Source organism: Symsagittifera roscoffensis, chromosome 8, assembly GCF_963678635.1.
Source record: "Symsagittifera roscoffensis chromosome 8, txSymRosc1.1, whole genome shotgun sequence".
Taxonomy (NCBI): Eukaryota; Metazoa; Xenacoelomorpha; order Acoela; family Convolutidae; genus Symsagittifera; species Symsagittifera roscoffensis.
The window spans coordinates 55,791,327-55,809,871 of NC_087069.1; the positions used below are offsets into that span (position 1 = coordinate 55,791,327).

The 18,545-nt window shown below is 35.8% G+C and overlaps 1 protein-coding gene across 1 annotated transcript in view; it reads right to left on the reverse strand.

Annotated features, from left to right (window-relative positions):
* The window catches only part of LOC134853067 (glucose-6-phosphate exchanger SLC37A2-like), a 74,644-nt gene that overhangs the window by 18,947 nt on the left and 37,152 nt on the right, over nt 1-18,545 (reverse strand). The window contains exons 7-10 of the mRNA XM_063868997.1: nt 13,681-13,849; nt 12,873-13,145; nt 11,648-11,850; nt 8,274-8,448 (exon numbers count right to left, since the gene is read on the reverse strand). Of these exons, the coding sequence (XP_063725067.1) occupies nt 8,274-8,448; nt 11,648-11,850; nt 12,873-13,145; nt 13,681-13,849 (820 nt within the window). The remainder of the gene's footprint in view (nt 1-8,273; nt 8,449-11,647; nt 11,851-12,872; nt 13,146-13,680; nt 13,850-18,545) is intronic.

The window sequence follows — 18,545 nt, forward strand, 5'->3', positions numbered from 1 at the left end:
ATATTTTGATAGATGTGATTTGTATTTAAGCATTTTGTCTTGTCATTCTCATTGGGTTGATTTGTAGTGTTAATTTCATTAGGTTTTTGCGTCGTCGGTGTGGAATGGATGGGTTCAATATAATAATTGTGATGGAGTTCTGATTGATTTTCATATATGTGTGATGAAAATGGTTGTTCATATATAATAGGTTCATAGTCATTTTCGACTGCTATCATATTGATGGAGATAGTGTTTTCTGTTTCACTTTCTGAATCTGATGATTCACAGTTGATTTGATTGAGTTGTAACGTATCATTTACTGTGTCGTCAATACCTGGAGGGTCTGATGTTGTTTCTGGATTTGATTGTACTTGATTTATATTCCTTTGATGTTTAGGTGTACTGCTTCTATGGCGATTATTAGAATTATTATAATGGTTATTATTCCTGTGTGGTGATTGGGAATAATTTCTATAACGATTATTACAACTTGAATGTCGATTTTGTGAATTATTTCGTGATCTGTTTTGGTAATTATTGTTTGGTCTGTTATAGTTCGATCTATTATATGAGTTATTCCTTGATCGATTGTTCGGGTAATTCTGGTTTCGGTTGTTTGAATAATTTCTATTCCGATTATTGGAGTAGTTTCTATTCCTATTGTATGATGAATTTCGTGATTGATTGTTTGGATAGTAATTATTTCTTGATTGGGAATTAGATCTAGAAACAAATCGTGTTGTATTTGAATTTGATCTGGAGTAGTTATTTTGACTATTTGGTCTATTGTAGTGATTTTGTGATGAATTTTGTGTATTTCTTCGTTCTGGTGATCTTCCTCTATAACTTGAGTTATATGGTGATTGATTTCTTGTATAATTTGTATTGTTCGGGAGTGGTTTTCCTGAACTGTTGTTGCTGTACACAGTTTTGTTCGGTAGATTTTGATCTTTTTTCATGTATTGATAGAATGATTTATTTGGTTCTTTATATTTTTGAGGTTTATTTTGATTGTCTTGCTGTTTTTGTCTACATTCAGAAATACTATGTCCGTATCGTCGGCAATAATTACACCATTTTTTGAAAGATGGTTTGCCTTTAAAGTTTGGGTGTTTTTGGTAAATATTAAGTATTTCAGTCATTTTTTCAACGAGGTCTGTATCTGATTCCTGTATGTTGTTGATACTTGTGGTATTTGTTTCGATTCGGTTAACATATTGTAATTTCAGATTTTCTGTTTCTTCGAGTTTCATTGTGATTTCTGCTTGTTCTAGTTTGTCTACTAGTTTTCGAAAATCTAAATCGGGTTCTCGAATTGAAGAAGGATGGGATGCTCTCTTTTTTATTGCTATTTTTCTTAATTGCTGTGTTAAGGTCATCATTAAGATTTCTGTCATCTTTGTGTTTTTATAGTCGTGTGTATTTAATGAATATGCTTTTCGAACTAGTGTTTCGATGCGTACTGCTAATTGCTTGATGGTTTCGTTTGGTAATCTGCGAATTTCATTACATAAAACTCTTTGTTGTTTTTTGTTTCTTTCGGAGTCAAACATTTTTGAAAATTCTTGTGTATATCTTTTCCAATTTGATTTTATTTCTCTAGGCAATACTGAAAACCATTTTTGGGCTGCGCCGTCTAAAGTTGTTTGTATCAACGCTGTGCGTCGATGTATCCAGTTTTGATGTAGTGGCGTATTAATTGGTTCAGGTCCTATATTTAAAATCAAGTTTGCTGTTACTGCATTTAAATAGTCTTCTACAGAATATTCAGGGTCTGTTCCTGTGAATACCATTAAAGGTTTATTTGATGTTATTGATGATCCACCCATAAGGTATGGATTCATTGTCATTTGTAATGATTCTGCTGCATTTGGCATTTGAGAAAAATTTGAAAGTTGATTTCTTGTTATTTCGTGTTGTTGAAGATAATATGGGAGTGGTATTTCATTTTGCATTTGTGTTGGTTGATACGAGTGTGCAATAATTGGGTTTTGTTGCTGAATTGGTTGGAAATATTGTGTATTAATTGGGTTTTGTTGCTGAATTGGTTGTTGATTTTGTGTATCTATCGGTTGTGGAGAAAAAATTCTATGATTTGTATGTGGTTTCTGTAATCCTTGTCCACGATATTCTTGATTATATGGTGCAAATATATCTGGTTGTAAAAAATCATCATCTGAGGATAAGTAATCCATTTGATAAGATGTTTGTTTTTTATTTTTATTTTGCTGAAAAAATGGATAATTTTCACTACGATCCTGTGGAGGATGTAAATTTGTTTGGAAATTTACTGAATTAGGTTGTGCTATTGGGTTATCCCAGTTTCGAGATCTTGTATAATTACTAAAATTTTTTCGTGGTTGATAATTTGTTTTTGATGGGTGTGTGTAATTATAATTATGGTCTGCAAAATTGTTTCTAGTGAACGTTTTGCGTGTTTTTGGCGGTATTGTCATGGGTCTGTATGTTTGGTAATCCATGTGTGAATATTTTGGGGCAACTGAAGGTTTGAAGGTTGATTGTAAGGTTACTTGTGTTTGTGAAGGGTTTGTATTTCTTGGTGTTGTTAAATTTGGAGGTATTGGTGAAATACTTTGTTGTGTAGTTGTTGTGTGTACGATTTCTTCAGTTATGAAGTGTGATGGTGTCTGGATATCTTGTTGAGTGAGATTTCTAGTTCCATTGAGGTTTTCATTGTGTATGACTGTGGAGTTTAAACTATTATTTTGCATATCGGGTAAAAATGTATTATAGTTTAATGGTGTTGCATCAATGGTTAATGGTATTACTCTTACATAATCTCTTACGTAAGATATCATACTTATTGCTTGACTTGAGATTGATTGTGGGAAGTTTTTTATGAATGCGGAGTGAGACCATTCGGGGTCCCAAACATAGTCTGATTGTTCTGTGATGGCAGTATCATCGTTTGAGTTTTGGGGTCTAAAATTTTTTCTTGCTTGTGAAATTAAATCAATATTATGTGTGAAATAATCTATTATGAACCATGCCAAAATTTTTTGTAAGTCGTGTTTTGTATGTTGTGAAACTTCATCTTTCGTGAAATTTTCTTTAATTATATTTAGAAAACTAGAGAGTAGTGTGATTTCATGTCGTACTCTTATATGTTTAGATGTTTCTGTCGGTGAGACATTTGGTATCTGGATTTCGTTTTCTAATATCGAGATATAACTATATATTATTGCAAAAACTTCATTAGTGAATATGGAGTTTGCTCTTTGTGAGTTATGATATTGGATACTTTTTATATATTCTGTGAATACTTTTGAAAATTCTAAATCAAGGTCGTCTGTTTGAATTATATATTTACTGTGATTCTGATTTGTTGAACTGAATTCTATGGAGTAGATTCCGTATTGTTGTGTTAGGTTACATATATCTTTTAGATAGTGATCGATAATTTGTCTTTTGATTTTTACATCTGGGAACTCTGTTTTACATGGACTGATTCCGGGTTCAAATAAATTTAAAAGTAAATTTTTGCAAAATATATGCTGTCCTCTATCAGTGGTTGCATCTACGATAAAGGGGAAGATATCATCATCATCTGGACTTTCTTCACCTGGGGTGTGTGTTGAGCTCATTTTTTCGTTTGATGACTATTAATATGTAATTATCAATGTGTCTAACTGGTTGATTCCAATTGTATAAATGTACTGGTTTGTGTTTATATTGCTTTTTTATTCTTCTTTTTCCTCTTTTTGATGAATTTGAAGTTGTTTCTGAGTCGGAAAAATATAATTGATCGTGAATGGGGCAATTTTTATCTATAGATTCTTTCAATTTATAAAGTTCGTCTAAACTGCTGGTTTCTGATTCTGAAAATGCGTTGCGGTTTTTGGAAAATCTTTTTCGTGTAATTTGTCTTTGTTTGGTTATTATTTTTCTTTTTAGGGTTTGTCGTTTTGTTCTGATATATCCAACTGTTTGTGTGTGTGGTGTGATTACAAGGTCGTATTTTTTGTTATCTATTTCACAATTGTGTAAAACGATTGTTTGTTTATTTCCTAGGTTTTTAAATGACATAAGGTTTAGGATGACGGGTGCAAAAGGTTGTTAAATGATTTCTATGTGCTTAAACTGTTAGTTCTTACGATTTTTTGGTTAGCTTAACCTGGGTCTATTTGTTCAGGGTTGGGGAGAAAAGTATATCGATTCCGAAGAATGATTTTATACTTTCTCGTGGCTAGTATAAGTTAAGGTGTTAACTTACTTAATCTTACTTAAGGGTAGTGATTGTGTTCAGGGTTGGAGAATAGTAAATCGATCCACAAGGTTCAGGTATAATTAGAATGCGAGTAGTTCGTTAGATACTATTTTAAACTTACTAAGTCTAAGATTTATCCTGGGTCTGGTAAGAGGGGGGATCAAGTGAAAGATGAATAACCGAAGTTCTTCACTGTTTATCCTAATTTGAATGATTAGTTTTGTTCAAAAATTTCTGTTAGTCCTGGGTTTTTAGAAAGGGTTGGATAGTGAATCGACGTTTGAGGTTGTTAGACACTAGCTAAGTGGGTGGGGGAGAACAAAATTGTTCTTTTTGATCCAAGGAGAGGCCTTGATGATCAAGTTTTAAATTTAATTAAATAGAAAATGATTTAAGATCCAAGGATAAGCCTTGATGATCTGATTTTAAAATTAAGTGAATTTAAGTTTAAATAATGATTTAAATTTGTGTAGAGAAAAGATTTAGTGTTTTTATGATATTAGTGAGTTTATGAATGCTGTTATGTTTAGGTGATGAAGCTGGAACAACAGGATGATTTATAATTACTAACCATTTATTGTCATGCTACTAATTTTTATTTTGATTTTTCAATAAATATTTTTCAAACATGTTTTGTATATTACTGCAGAATTTAGGAAAACGATCTGAGATCTTTTTATCAATCGTTATTGTATATTAATATTTGTTTAGCGCCTGAAATGATTTTGAAGATTGACTTCAAGATTTTATGTTTGCAGATGAAAATCTAAATTCATTGCTAGTAGTATTCTAAATACAAAAGTTTGTGTTGGCTTTTGCCGAACTATCATATAACTATATGGTGAGTTTCTACTTTGTCGTATGTCGTCTCTGGTTCGAGGTCTTCTTCCAATTCCGGGTAGTTCTGTTATCGTTCGAAATATTGGCTCTGATCTATTGAGTCGTAGAGACATTTCGATTAAATTATCGTCGTATAACATTTTGTAAATGTTTTGTCTAAATTCTAATCTATTTTTTGGTTAATTCTAAGCTATTAAGGTCTTGTTCGAGACTTATGGTCGCACCAGATGAGTTAGGACCGAAGTGTATAACTCATAGAGTAATTTCGGATAGGGTACACCGTCTGCTCGTCACGCTATCTTATTTTCGGCCGGATAGATTCGTGCAACTTCTTAGTCTAATACCAATCCTAATCTTACTCTTATACTATCTAGTCTCAGGTTGTTTAACTAGTCTCTGCTAGGCTCAATAGATCTAGGGTATACTGGTTTATTGCGGTTGCTGAAGTCTTCTTGGAGAGTCAACTAATTTCTAAGTTAAATTCAAATCTCTCTGGTGCTGAAATTACAAGTAATTTCAGCACTTACAAATAAGTGGATTGTTAGTTAGATGGATCATGATTGGTTAATATTAAATACTTTACATTGGTAAAATATCTAATTTATCCAATCATAAAATGTAGTTTAGATCAGGTTCCAATATCGACCACTTTTTTTCAATAATATCGTCAATTTTAGAAAAATTAGAAAATAGGGTCAATTTCATTGGAACTTTAAGAAAAGACCATGATTTTTAGTGGTTTTATTAATCGTTCTCATTGTATAGATTATACTAAATTACAATCGGCTTTTTAAAAAATTCAAATATGTGAACAAGTACGAAAGCAGCGAAAACAAAAATCTGTATCCGCCGTATCATGTTTTCCACTAAAGGAACACTATAAATATTTCTTAGCAATCGTTATGTCGTCATTGAAGTAATGATGGCATGGTGAAATCATCATTAGCTAAGATGTAAAAAAAAACATAAAACAAACAGTTCAGAAAGATTTTAGACCGTTACTGCAAGAGAAGCAGTGCCAATTTGTTTACGTTTTATTATTCAGTCAATCACATCTGAAAGTGCGATACAGATGACGCTAACAAAAATTCGAAGATATAACCACATATATGATCACCTGGCTAAATTTTTTAAAATCCATGTAAAAAGGAACGTGGATAAACAAACTTAATGTAATTTGCAAAAAAAGACGTTTCCGAAACTGGATGTCAAATCAAAGTGAAAACATCATAGTAATTTTGTAAAGAAAGAACTGGAATGAAGAAACAAAATCTGTTTGATGGAAAAGCAGATAAAACATCGGGGAAAAAGAAAACTTAAGTCGAATTTATCATTCTCTAAGAGCCTACAAAAATATTACCCAAGTGCTGATTCAGCTTTTTTGAGTGTTTCAGAAAACAAATTTTGCATTTTTTGGTCGCAGTTGTCGCAACAAAACTTTAGGTTCATTGGATATTTGATTTACCGATGTAAAAGCTGTCTAAAAATAATTGAATAAACGAAAAACAAAACTCTAGTGGCCATGGTGGTTTGATGAGTTATTTCCCGCATTGGAGTTCCATGAATAAAAATTGATTATAATTGAGTTTCCTTGTCAGTGTCCTTAAAAGTGAAATCAAATCGATTATATTCATTTAAAAATGAATTATAATGTTAATATTTTTCGAGGCAACAAAATCCTTTTCTCATCCATTATAATAGATTTTTTTTTCAATTTTGTGGACACTGACAATGAAACTAAATTATAATCGATTTTTTTCCACCTTACTGAGATGCGAATTTCAACGCACATAAAGTCTTTTCTACGTTTTAAATTAAAGTTGGGGGGGGGGGGTAATGTTGAGTAATATAAAAAGTAACAAAAGTGTCAAAGTTAGGTAGAAAAGACTTTATGTGCGTTGGGTATTTCGGAGCCCAACGGAATCTTTTTGCAATTTGAGTTTAGGTTTTGAAATGGATTAGGCCAGGCCGTACACTCGCTTTACAAAGTTTCCGCATCACTCACTTGATAAATGCTGAAATTCTTGCAAAATTTAGCACGACTCGCGGAACAAAAATAAAATGGAAAAAAATCTATTTTAATGTGATTTCTTACTTATTATAAAATCCATTATAATGGATTCAAAATGAATTATAATGCATTTTGTTTTGGCGAGAAAAAATGGATTTAAATACATTTTTAGTCCAATTTTGTTGTCTGAACGTAACATGGGAATCGATTATATTTACAACATTGAAGACCACGAAAAACCACTATAATCGATTTTCTTGCATTAACCAGTCATCGGAGAATACATAGCCATAATTATAGGCAAAGAAACCACTGAGCGCGCCTTACGCGATTGTCATAAGATTGGAAAACTTCGTGCGTTATAAAAAGCTTAAAAAAAGAATTTGAAAAACAAAGATAAATAAAAATCTTTTGAAATCGATGCACTTGATTTAAGAGAAAGTACTGATTAACAGATTTTCAAGTTTTTTTTGCAAGAATCAGTTTTGTCAAAGCAACAGTTTGTTTTCCGTTAAAAACAATCTTGAACTTATGTAATGAGAAAAAAATTTAAACGGATTGCGGCAAGGGAAAAAACAGAAGGTCATGCTATCTTCATTGAGCTCAAAATTGCATTCAAAACTCTACCTCATCAAATACTTATTGAAAAATAGAGAGCGATGGTTATAGCCAACCAAACCAAATTTTGAAATATTGAAAAACTATTTAAGTAATCAGTGTCAAAATTTCACCGAAAAAAAAACATTTATTCAAAACGTCGCACTGTCAAACTAGCAAAATGAACTTTTTTTGAAGATGTTACAAATATTGTCAGCTCTTCTTTTGAGAGTATAAAAACTGATGGAAAATCTTTCAAGGATTGGTGTATTGCTTAAATATTAAGAGTTAGTTCATCTTTATGTGAATGAACGTCCTTTAGAAACTCCAGCCGGTAGAAGTGTATATCTGCGATCAAGTTTAAAAAGTTATGCAAGTTTTTAGGTGTTCACATTGATAACAAAGTTTTTGATGATCACCTAAAATACGTTTTTGTGAATTAAATAACATCTGTCGTGTTATCTGCAAAACAGGAGACATTTACCCAATGACGTTTCTTCCGTTGTTCTAGAATTGTGATTCAGAGAGCATATTAAGATATGGCATCTTCCATCTATGGCTCTACCTGTTTCACAAATGTTATATTGTTTCACTATGTAAGAACTATCAAAATACCTCATGAGTTCCTAGGTCGGCACTGATGGCGGTGGTGATGAGTGCGTAGGGTCCATTCACAGTCATGCCAGAGAGGACTAGGAGGGGGATGCCATAGACATTGTCCGTTCCGAACTCATTGTACAGCAACATACAAGGCAGAGCAAGGATAATGGACAGGGCTGTGACCAGGGACCTGGAAAACCATCAAGAAGATATACATTATGCACAAACTTTTATTTGAACAGATGCTTGAAACTGAATAGAGACCTTTAGCGTGAATAACACTCTCCTTTAAGAAATTGGCTGTCCGCAACATTCCAAGTTAGCTAGCACGATCGAATATTTTAAATTTCAAAAATGGCCCAAAATTGTGTCCATGACATTCTATGCTTATGACTGTCTTTATTAATTTAGCAGCAGTAGTACTAGTGTGTACTGTGTTGTCTACTTTGTGTGTGTGTGTGTTTATGGGCGTGTGTGTAAGTGTATGTGTAAGCGTTTGAGTGTATGTGTATGTGCGTTTGCGTGTAAGTGTGCGTGATTGGGTAATATATATGCGTGTGAGTAAACGAAAAACTTTCGAATAGGTTAAATGTGTGTGGGTGTGTGAGTGTGTGTGTGTACGTGTGTATGTGGGTTTGTGTGTGTACGTGAGTGTGCGTGTATCTCAGTGCACGCTAGTGTGAGTGCGTGTGTGTGTGTGTTTATGGGCGTGTGTGTAAGTGTATGTGCGTGTTGGTTTCTGTATGTGCGTGTGTGCATGTGTGTGTGTTTAAGCGTTTGCGTGTATGTGTATGTGCGTTTGCGTGTAAGTGTGCGTGATTGGGTAATATATATGTGTGTGAGTAAACGAATAACGTTCGAATAATTAAAATGTGTGTGCGTGTGTCAGTGTGTGTGTGTGTGTGTGTGTGTGAGTGCGTGTATCTCAGCGTGTGCTTGTGTGAGTATGTGTTAATGCGTATGTGTGTGTGTGTATACGCGCGTTGGTGAGTGTATTAGCGCGTGTGTGTATGTGTGTGTATGAGTAGATGAGTGTGCGTGTATCTCGGTGTATGCTGATGTGCGTTTGTGTGTATGTGTTTATGGGTGTGTGAAAGTGTATATGCGTGTTGGTGTGTGTATGTGCGTGTGTGTATGTGTGTGCGTGTTTTTGCGTTTGAGTGAATGTGTTTGTGCGTTTGCGTGTAAGTGTGCTTGAGTATGTACTATATATGTGTGTGAGTAAACGAATAACTCTCGAATATTTTTAATTTGTATGTATATGTGAGTGTATGTGTGTAAGTGGGCGTGTGTGTTTTTGAGCGTGTGAGTGCATGTGAGTGTGTGTGTGTGAGTGTGTCAGTGTGTGTATGTATATTTGAGTGTGTGTGTGGGTGTGTGCGTGTGAGTGTGTGTGGGTGTAAGTGTCTGTGTGTGAGTTGTTGGTGTGCGTGTGTGTGAGTAAGTGTGTGTGAATAAGTGTGTGTGTTTGTAATATTGTGTTTGCGTGTATGTGTAGGTGTTTAAGTGTACTTGACAGTTTGTATGTGTGTGTGAGTGGGTGTTTGTGTGTGGGTATGTGTGAGTTTGTAAGTGTGTGCGTGTAAGTGTGTGTGTGTGTGTGTGTGTGTGTGTGTGTGTGTGTGTGGGTGTGTGTGAGTGTGTGTGTATAAGGGTTAATGGTTTAAGTGTATGTGTGCGTGTGTGTGCGTGTTTAAATAGTTGCGAGTGTGTGTGTGGATGTGTGTGTGTGCGTGTTTGTATTTAAGTGTGTGTGTGTGTGTGTGCGTGTGAGTGTGTTTGTAAGTGTGTGTGTGTTGTTGTGTTTGGATGTATATGTATGTGTTTAAGTGTGTGTGTATTATTGTGTTTGCGTGTATGTGTGCGTGTATAATTGTGTGAGTGTTTGTATAAATGTGTGTGTTTGTGTTTTATGTGTGTGTGTGTGAGTGTGTGTGTGTGTGTGTGGGTTTATGTGTTTGCGTGTATGTGTCCATGTTTCATTGTGTAAGTGTGTGTGTCTCTGGGTCTCTGTGTGTGTGTCTGTGTAAAAGTGTCTGTGTATGCAATTATATATGTGTGTGTACGTGCGTGCGTGTGAGTGTGTGGGTGAGAATGTTTGTGTAAGTGTATGTGTTGTTGTGTTTGCATGTATGTGTGTGTGTTTAAGTGTGTGTGTGTGTTATTGTATTTGCAAGTATGTGTGCGTGTTTGAAAGTGGGTGAGTGAGCGAGTGTGTGTGTGTGTGTGTGTTTGTGTGTGTGTGTGTGTGTGTGTGTGTGTGTGTGTGTGTGTGTGTGGGTATGTGTTTGTATATAAGTGTGTGTGTGTGTGTGTGTGTGTGTGTGGGTATGTGTGTGTGTATATATAAGTGTGTGTGTGTGTGTTATTATTTTGCGTGTACGGGTGTGTGTATGTTTGTATGTGTGTGTGTGTGTCAGTGTGTTTGTCCCGAGTCGAGATTTTTCACCTAATTTGAAGCTTTGAGCGGTTTGAGCGGTTTTTTTAGACAATTACGCTCAAAACCTTGCTTCAAAATGAGCGGTTTGAGCGATTTTTGAACGGTTCATCTAAAAAAACCGCTCAAAAACCGCGCAAGATTGGAACGGTTTTGAGCGGTTTATCTAAAAAAACCGCTCAAAAACCGCGGAAGATTTAATAATAAAAAGTCGACCACAGAGGGATTCGAACCCACAATCTTCTGATTCGAAGTCAGGCGCCTTATCCGTTATCCCATGCGGCCCTGAAAATAGTGTCTCGCAGCGAAGCCAATATAAATTACGCACCACAATTCCTGTGACAGTGATACGTACCTCGGCTCTTTTTCCTTTTCCCCCCACCTCACACGAGCTTCAATTTATTAGTGTAACGAGTGGTTTTACGAGGTTGAGTATGAAGACCAAATTTGTTTGTCGTGGCCTTATTAGTCTGTATGTAAATTTTCATAACAATTGGACAATGTGGTCAACAAATTAGCATGTAAAAATTTGCAGGTGGGGGAAAAGGAAAAAAAGCCCGTACCTCAGACCACAGGTATCCATAGTACTGTGCATCGCATGTGCGAAAGTATGGACATGAGTCTGGGACCTCGACCCGGGAAGACGGCTCATAAACCGCTCAAAAACCGCTCAAATCTTCCTTGAAAAACCGTTCAAAAATCACCGCAAGAAATGAGCGGTTTTTGAGCGGTTTTTTAAGCAAGATTTAAGCGGGTTTTCCTAAAAAACCGCCCAAATCGCCCAAACCGCTCAAATCTTGCTGGAAAACCGCTCAAACCGCTCAAATCTTGAGCGGTTTTTGAGCGGGATCTCGACCCGGGTATGTATGTGTGTGTGCTTAAGTGTGTGTGTGTGTGTGTGTGTGTGTGCTTAAGTGTGTGTGTGTGTGTATGTGTGTGTATAAGAGTGTACCTCTCCTGCAGTGCATCAGAGGTGACGCCCATGAGGATGCCCCCCACTATGCCCCCCATGTCGAATGCAGTGGACAGGTTGGCCGCTGTCTGGCTGGACACTGACTGTGTGTTCTGGATGTAGTTCGGCAGCCAGAACAGGAACGAGTAGTTGACCAATTTGTTGAAGAACAGACACATCCCATACTCCACCACTCCCGGCACCTATTTGTACACACAACACAAACGGCAAGGGGTTAAGATAGTGTTCATCACAAAGGAGTGAAGAATAATGAGGGGGAGGGGAGAGAGAGAGAGAGAGGAGGGGGGGGGGGGGGTGTTGTTGATGTGAAGCCTCTCGCTTCTGGCTTCTTTTCACTCTCTAGTATAATGTTTAATGTGGCTTGCTAGATTGTTTTTAAAGAAATTGACCTTGTTCTCAGGGACAGATCTAAGGTTTTCTTGAGAGAAAGGGGCGGATTTTCAATAAATGTTCGAAAACTTTGTCGACTTTTTTCGGTCAACCAAATTGATTTTCTGAGCACTCCCAAAGCACTGAAAAGACCCTGTTTCAGCTAGATTATCCTGCGCAGGCAAAAAATTGAAAAAAAAGAGGCCAAAAATGGCGTTTTCAGGCACTTTTTGAAAAATTTAGACCAAAAATTGCGTTTTTTCGGCAAGCACTCCCCCTTAAAATTAAGTATATATTGGCACCGAAGGCAACATAAGAAAAAATTTAGGGGATGTCACCGAAAATTGATATCACAAAACAGTACAAAGGGAGGCCTTTGGGTCGGCAGGGGGTCGAATCCCGGAGGAATGGGGCGTCCCTGTCATGAAGTTTTGCTTATTTTTTCCATATAAAATACCATTAGATTAGATTGGAAACAACTTATTATGAATATTATTATTGTTTTCACCCCTGACAACTTCAACTGCGGTGTTGCACGTGTGGACTCCATTAGTAAAATTACAGAAAACAGGTTTTCAATCTCATTTTAGGTTCGTTTCTCTCTTTTGTCCCCAACCGATTTAACGTTTTGTAAAAAAACAACGAAGACAGCGACATGAACTAATAAAACTTTTGAAACTACCATGAAACAGAAAATCATTGAGTATGGAAAATAAAATGTAAAACAAATGTAATGCACAAAGCACTACTAGAACTGTTTTTCATGCTTGAACCTTTTTTACATTTTAATTTTGGTCTGAAAAAATTGCTAGAAAGAAGGAGTTCATATCATTACGGTGAGTGCTTTGCGGATGCCAATTGCCGGCTTCGCCTTCTGACTCTCAGTCTTCGGGTCATCCCCTCCACCCGTCGACTCACTCCCCTCCCTCCTGCCCCCCGTGCCCCCGTAGTCTACCATGGGGGCCCTGTCATCATCAGTGCTGTTGTTGAACCCATCCTCATCGTAATACTGCCCCCCTGCTTGGTCCTCGTCATCACTGCCCAATCCCAACCCCACCCCCACCTCAGTTGCTGATGTGTCCACGCTTGCCCCACCCACCGTTGTTCGTCCTGAAGAAATGTAAGAAAACATATTCGTTCAGCAAAAAACAAATATTCTTTATCTTAAGACGACTTTTTCAATTAATTTGATAAAAATGCATCTAGTAATGCATTGCTCCTGAGAAATTTCTTGGGTTCCATATAAACTTTTCTTTTGCCATTCATATATAAAACTATATATCCACAGGAAAAGGATCAAAAATTGGTTCAAACATGTGCAGGTCAGTTCTTAACGCAGAACCGCTGTTGTGGTCTGGTTCAGAGCCACATCCTAATTTTTGGTTATTTTCCGGGCTACAATGAATTTTGATTGGGCTATTTTTTTTGAAGAAGCCTAACTAGAAAAAAATTTGTTCATTTGCAAACTAAAATTACTAGAGCAGTTGAACAACTTCTAGGCAATTATGTCACTTTCTTCCAAATATGGCAATTATGTCACTTATATTACATCATAGGCAATTATGTTACTTCCTAAAGAAGTTGTTCGATTAAAGAAGTTGACCGTATTATAAAGTATGTGTGCTTGCACATAGGTGGCACTTTCCCTGGAATGCAGTTGGGTTCGTGTGGTTTGGGTTGGTACAGTGTACCATCTCTGGGTAGGGGGTGAGGGAGAGGAAGACCACAACAGCACAACACAGCATGATAATAGAAGGCACTATGAAAGAGAGCCCCCACTCTCTGTCCACCCACACGCCTGCTATCAGTGAGCTGAAATCAGAAGCAAATTGGGAAACATTAAGAAATTTTATCCACAAGGGAAATGACCAACATACGAACTGTTCCACTTTTGATGGAGAACCGCGGTTGTGCCTCTGCTTGAGAAAGAACATGAACCTGCTTATTAAGGATCATGGTGGCCTCGAACATCCGACCTTACGATTGAGAGGCGGAAACTTAACCACTTCACCACCTCTCCCCAAAATTTGACAAAACTTTACGAAACTCCAAACTCGACGGGCGTATCTCAGAGTGTTATAATAGGAATTTCATAAAAAATTTTGAAACTTGGTTAATCTTTTTTCGGCCCGCCAGATTGATTTTCAAAAACACTTTTGAAAACATATGAACACTATTTAATTTGTTTATGTCTTTTTTGCGCGAGGTGTGATGGCCGGAAAGAAAAACTTTTCAAGTTTTCTTGGAATTTCAGAAAAAGAAGTTTTTATTGCCAAGTAAGCGCTATATTAACATCAAAAACTTGACTTGTCCTGGAGTGAAACGAAATTTAGGACGGCTTAAGAATTTGGAAATTTTATCATTTGCTGTACTCATCGGAACTTAGGCAAAAAACAAAACTTTAAACAAGTTTTTTTTGACATTGAGAAAAACTTTACAATTAAAAAATTAATGGAATCATGACTGAAAGGGCTTTATTATGGTACAACACGACCCAATCTGACGGTTATTTGTGGTAACTAATCGTGCATGCAAAAAGGAAATAAAACACCTGGAGACAAAGATCCTCCCAATTTCCAGTCATCGGAACATAACGCAGATACTTTGAGGTCAAGCTCGATGGTTTTGGCGTTTTCATTTTTCTGATTTGATGTTCGGGAGAGAAAATTTCTTTCATTTGATGAACGATTTGGAAAAACATTGACAAAAAACAAAAACCAAAGCGCAAGCATAAAAATTAAATTCGACATTTTTGAAAATCAGAAAAAGAAAAAAAGTACATTGCAAATTTAACTCACAGTTGCTAAAAACTGAACAAAAAACATTGACTTTTATGGTCAAATTTCAAAATTTTCGCTTAGATTTTTATATAATTTAAAAAAAAAGTTTGCACAAAAAATTATTTAGCAATCTTTGATATGCTTTGCCTCTGGTACAGAGCAGATTGAATTTTTTTACGTAACCGTTTGTTTTTGTCATACGCAAAAAGATTATAGTCAAATACCAAAATATTATAATGGCGTTTTTCACAGTTTTCCGTTTTTAACAGTAATGATGAAAAGATAAACTTGATTACTAATATTTGCTATAGTTGAGTGCGGGTGGTAACTCTTATTCAAATGAGTCACAACTTGTATATTCGAATTGAGATCGATTCGGATTTTTAAGTTTTTTTAAGGCGGATTACGGGAGTATTCTTATGATGGAGGGACAGAATGATGGAACATTTTTGACCTACCAGAATCGTTGGGCGTTTGTGTTGGTTAAATGAGTTTTGCACGAAACCGAAAACATTGTTTACATAAATTCATTGATAGCAGCCTAACTTTTTGTTATATACCCTTCGTGCAGACGGACAATAAATTGTTAGTTATATTTTTTCCAATACCCGGCTTCAATTTCACAATGCTGAAAAAAATTTCAAGCATTTAGTGCCTCCATCATGAGGGACGCCACGCGCCACCCGCCACCTTGGATTTACCCTTTTGCATGAACGCAACTCATGTAAGAAGTGATAGAAAGAGCGCGCAATAATTATCCTAATAATTTCTTTAAAAAATGTTGCAGATGAACTTTTATTCTGTTCTGAATCTGAAAGCAAGCATTGATGTTTACAATGTGCCAGAAACTGTGCAAACGCTCTGCAAACACAACGTAGATACTTTGAGGTCAATTTTGATGCTTACGGCGTATTCATTTTTCTGATTAGATAATTCGGGAGAGAATATTTCGTTCAATTGATACACGAATTGTAAAATTTTGACAGAAATCACAAACCAAGGCGCAAATTGATAAAACAATTCGAAAATTTCGAAAATCAGATAGAAAACAGTACAATGCGAATTTAACTCACAGTTGCTAAAAATTGAAAAGAAAACATTGACTTTTAAGGTCAAATTTTAACATTTCGCTTAGATTTTTAAACAATTTTCAAAATAGTTTGCAAAAAAAATTCTATAGCAACCTTTGATATGCTTTGCCTCTGGTACGGAGAACATTGAGTTTTTTTATATCATCGTTTGTTTTTATCATACGAAAAGAAGATTATAGTCAAACACCAAAAGATTACAATGGCCTTTGATAGACCGAATGTTGTTATGTTTAGACCATGGTGGCGGTATGTTTCGAGTTTGTGCTCGGCCAAACCCTATTTCGAATTTTGTTGTATTTCGAGCAAGGACATGTGCTCGACTAAAAGTCTAAATATAAAGTGAACACCTCGACTAGGGTAATTCGCCACAAGTAAAAAATGCGCTTAACATTTCCAGAAAGTATAAAGTTGGTTGGACTCATTGCACAGAAGTCGTAAATTCAGGTTAGTATAATGGCGAGCGCGACTCTTTGGAGAACAGGAACTTCAACGGATTGATCCCCAGAGGAATATTTAATTAAAAACTGGTCTAAAAAACTCGGGCATATATGTACCTTACTTTCTTCAAAAGTCGGAAACAATAAAAACTATTATATTTTATTGAGCCTCACGAGCCCTAACAGTGCACTGCATAAACGCAAAAATTCATGTCTGTATGTTCTGGGGTTCCAGATACCAGTTTTAATCACGTTCCAAAATGTAAATGGATTTTACTTACAAAATTTCCGTGGATTCCACGTACAAATATTTGTAACCTAAAATTTGTTGGCATATTAAATTTGCTGAGCGAATACAGCTGGTTGTTCCGAATTCCGCAAACGTAAGCGTATTCCACAAAAAAATGGATTCAGCAATTTTATGCGGATTCCGCTTGCATTTTGAAAATTTCTCACAGTTTACGGAATCCGTTTACAATTGGCGGATTTCGCTTTCAATTTGCGGATTCCACTAGAAGTTGCGGATTTCACGACAGCTTCAACTACTGAAAACATATTTTTTTATTTGATTATTGATTCCATAAGCTATTCCGAACTCCGCAAATTTTCTTGGTGAGTCCGCAAAGCTGCCTGTTTTTGGAAAAATTTTGAATATAACAGTGTATTAGTTATTTTTCCGTGGAATCCAAAACAGCAAATAACATCAATGAAAAGTAGCAATGTTGCGGATTGCGCGACAAAGTTTTTTTTTGGCTTGTTGCAGAACCCGTTTACTATTCAAAAAATGCACTGATTGGACCCGCAAAAAATGTTTTTTTTTTAACTGTCGACGAACGCGGTGAATACTTCTATAGAGGTCGTAATGATTTCTTTCTTTTTTTTTCTAATTCTCTTCTTTTTTTTCTAAGGTTTTATAATTTGCTCTTGCTCAATTTTTTTTCGCGTATTGGCGTTTGATTTTGTTTCAATTTTAATTACTTCGCAGGGAAGACGAACTCCATTATTGATGCAAAAATACAGCAAAACTGTAGAGCTCAAGATAAACGTGATAGACTTCCAACTTTGAAAAGTGTTTTTAACTATCAGATTTCCCAGCGAATTAAATCATTTTATCTTTTGATCCAATTGTCAAATAATCGGTTAAGTTTACTGAAAAAGTTTCAACAAGAAAATAATTCTACGATTTCGAAAAGTTTTAGGGCCAACTATTTTGTCTTCGAAATTCGATAAAGGAGTTTTTTTTTGAAAACAACTCAGTATTTTTTCTATTTACTCGCGTTCAATTAATTTCTTTTAACTGTCTGTTGGCTATATTTTCGAACTCTCAAGCTAAAAATTGGTCAAATTATATTCAATAGTTTGTTCGGTCAAAAAAAAGCAAAGACTTTGTTGACTTTCGGTAAAAAATTTAGATGGATTAATTGAGTTCTTTCAATACTGTAATTCGGCAAAATTTTCTGCGCTGCAAATAATTTTGCAACAAAAAGTCAACAATGATTTTTTTGAAAGACATTTCAAAAAGTTTTTGAGCAAAAACATCGCTTTTTTCAGTGAGCTCAAAGTAACCAAAAATAAGTTTGAAAAACTATGGTCGGTCAGCTAATAAGGAATGCTGCAAAAAAGCGACCCTTTTGGCGGTCAGTAGGTCAAAAGCCTGACAGAGTGTTTGCGCAGTTTCTGGCAAGGACTTAAGTTTCGACCGTACTTGCAGTTTGTTTCGGCCGTGCTTGACCGAAGTTTGTTATGTTTCGACCATGCTTGCGGTATATTTCGTGTTTGTGCTCGGCCAAACCCTATCTCGACTATTGTTTTTTTTCGAGCAAGGACATTTATACTTTGTACTTTGTAGAAGTGTTAAGCGCATTTTTTACCTGTGGCAAATTACCCGAGTCGAGGTGTGCACTTTATAATTAGACTTTTAGTCGAGCACATGTCATTGCTCGAAATAAGACAATAGTCGAGATAGGGTTTGGCAGAGCACAAACTCGAAACATACCGCCAGCATGGTCAAAACATAACAAACTTCGGTCAAGCACGGTCGAAACAAACTGCAAGTACGGTCGAAAATTAACACAACTTGATCGAACACGGTCAAAATTATACCTCATATCTCAAGAACGGTCGAAAAATACCAATTCTTTGCGGCATATCGAAGTCAAAAACAAAAATTTACTTTGAATATCATCATTTTGTTCATTTT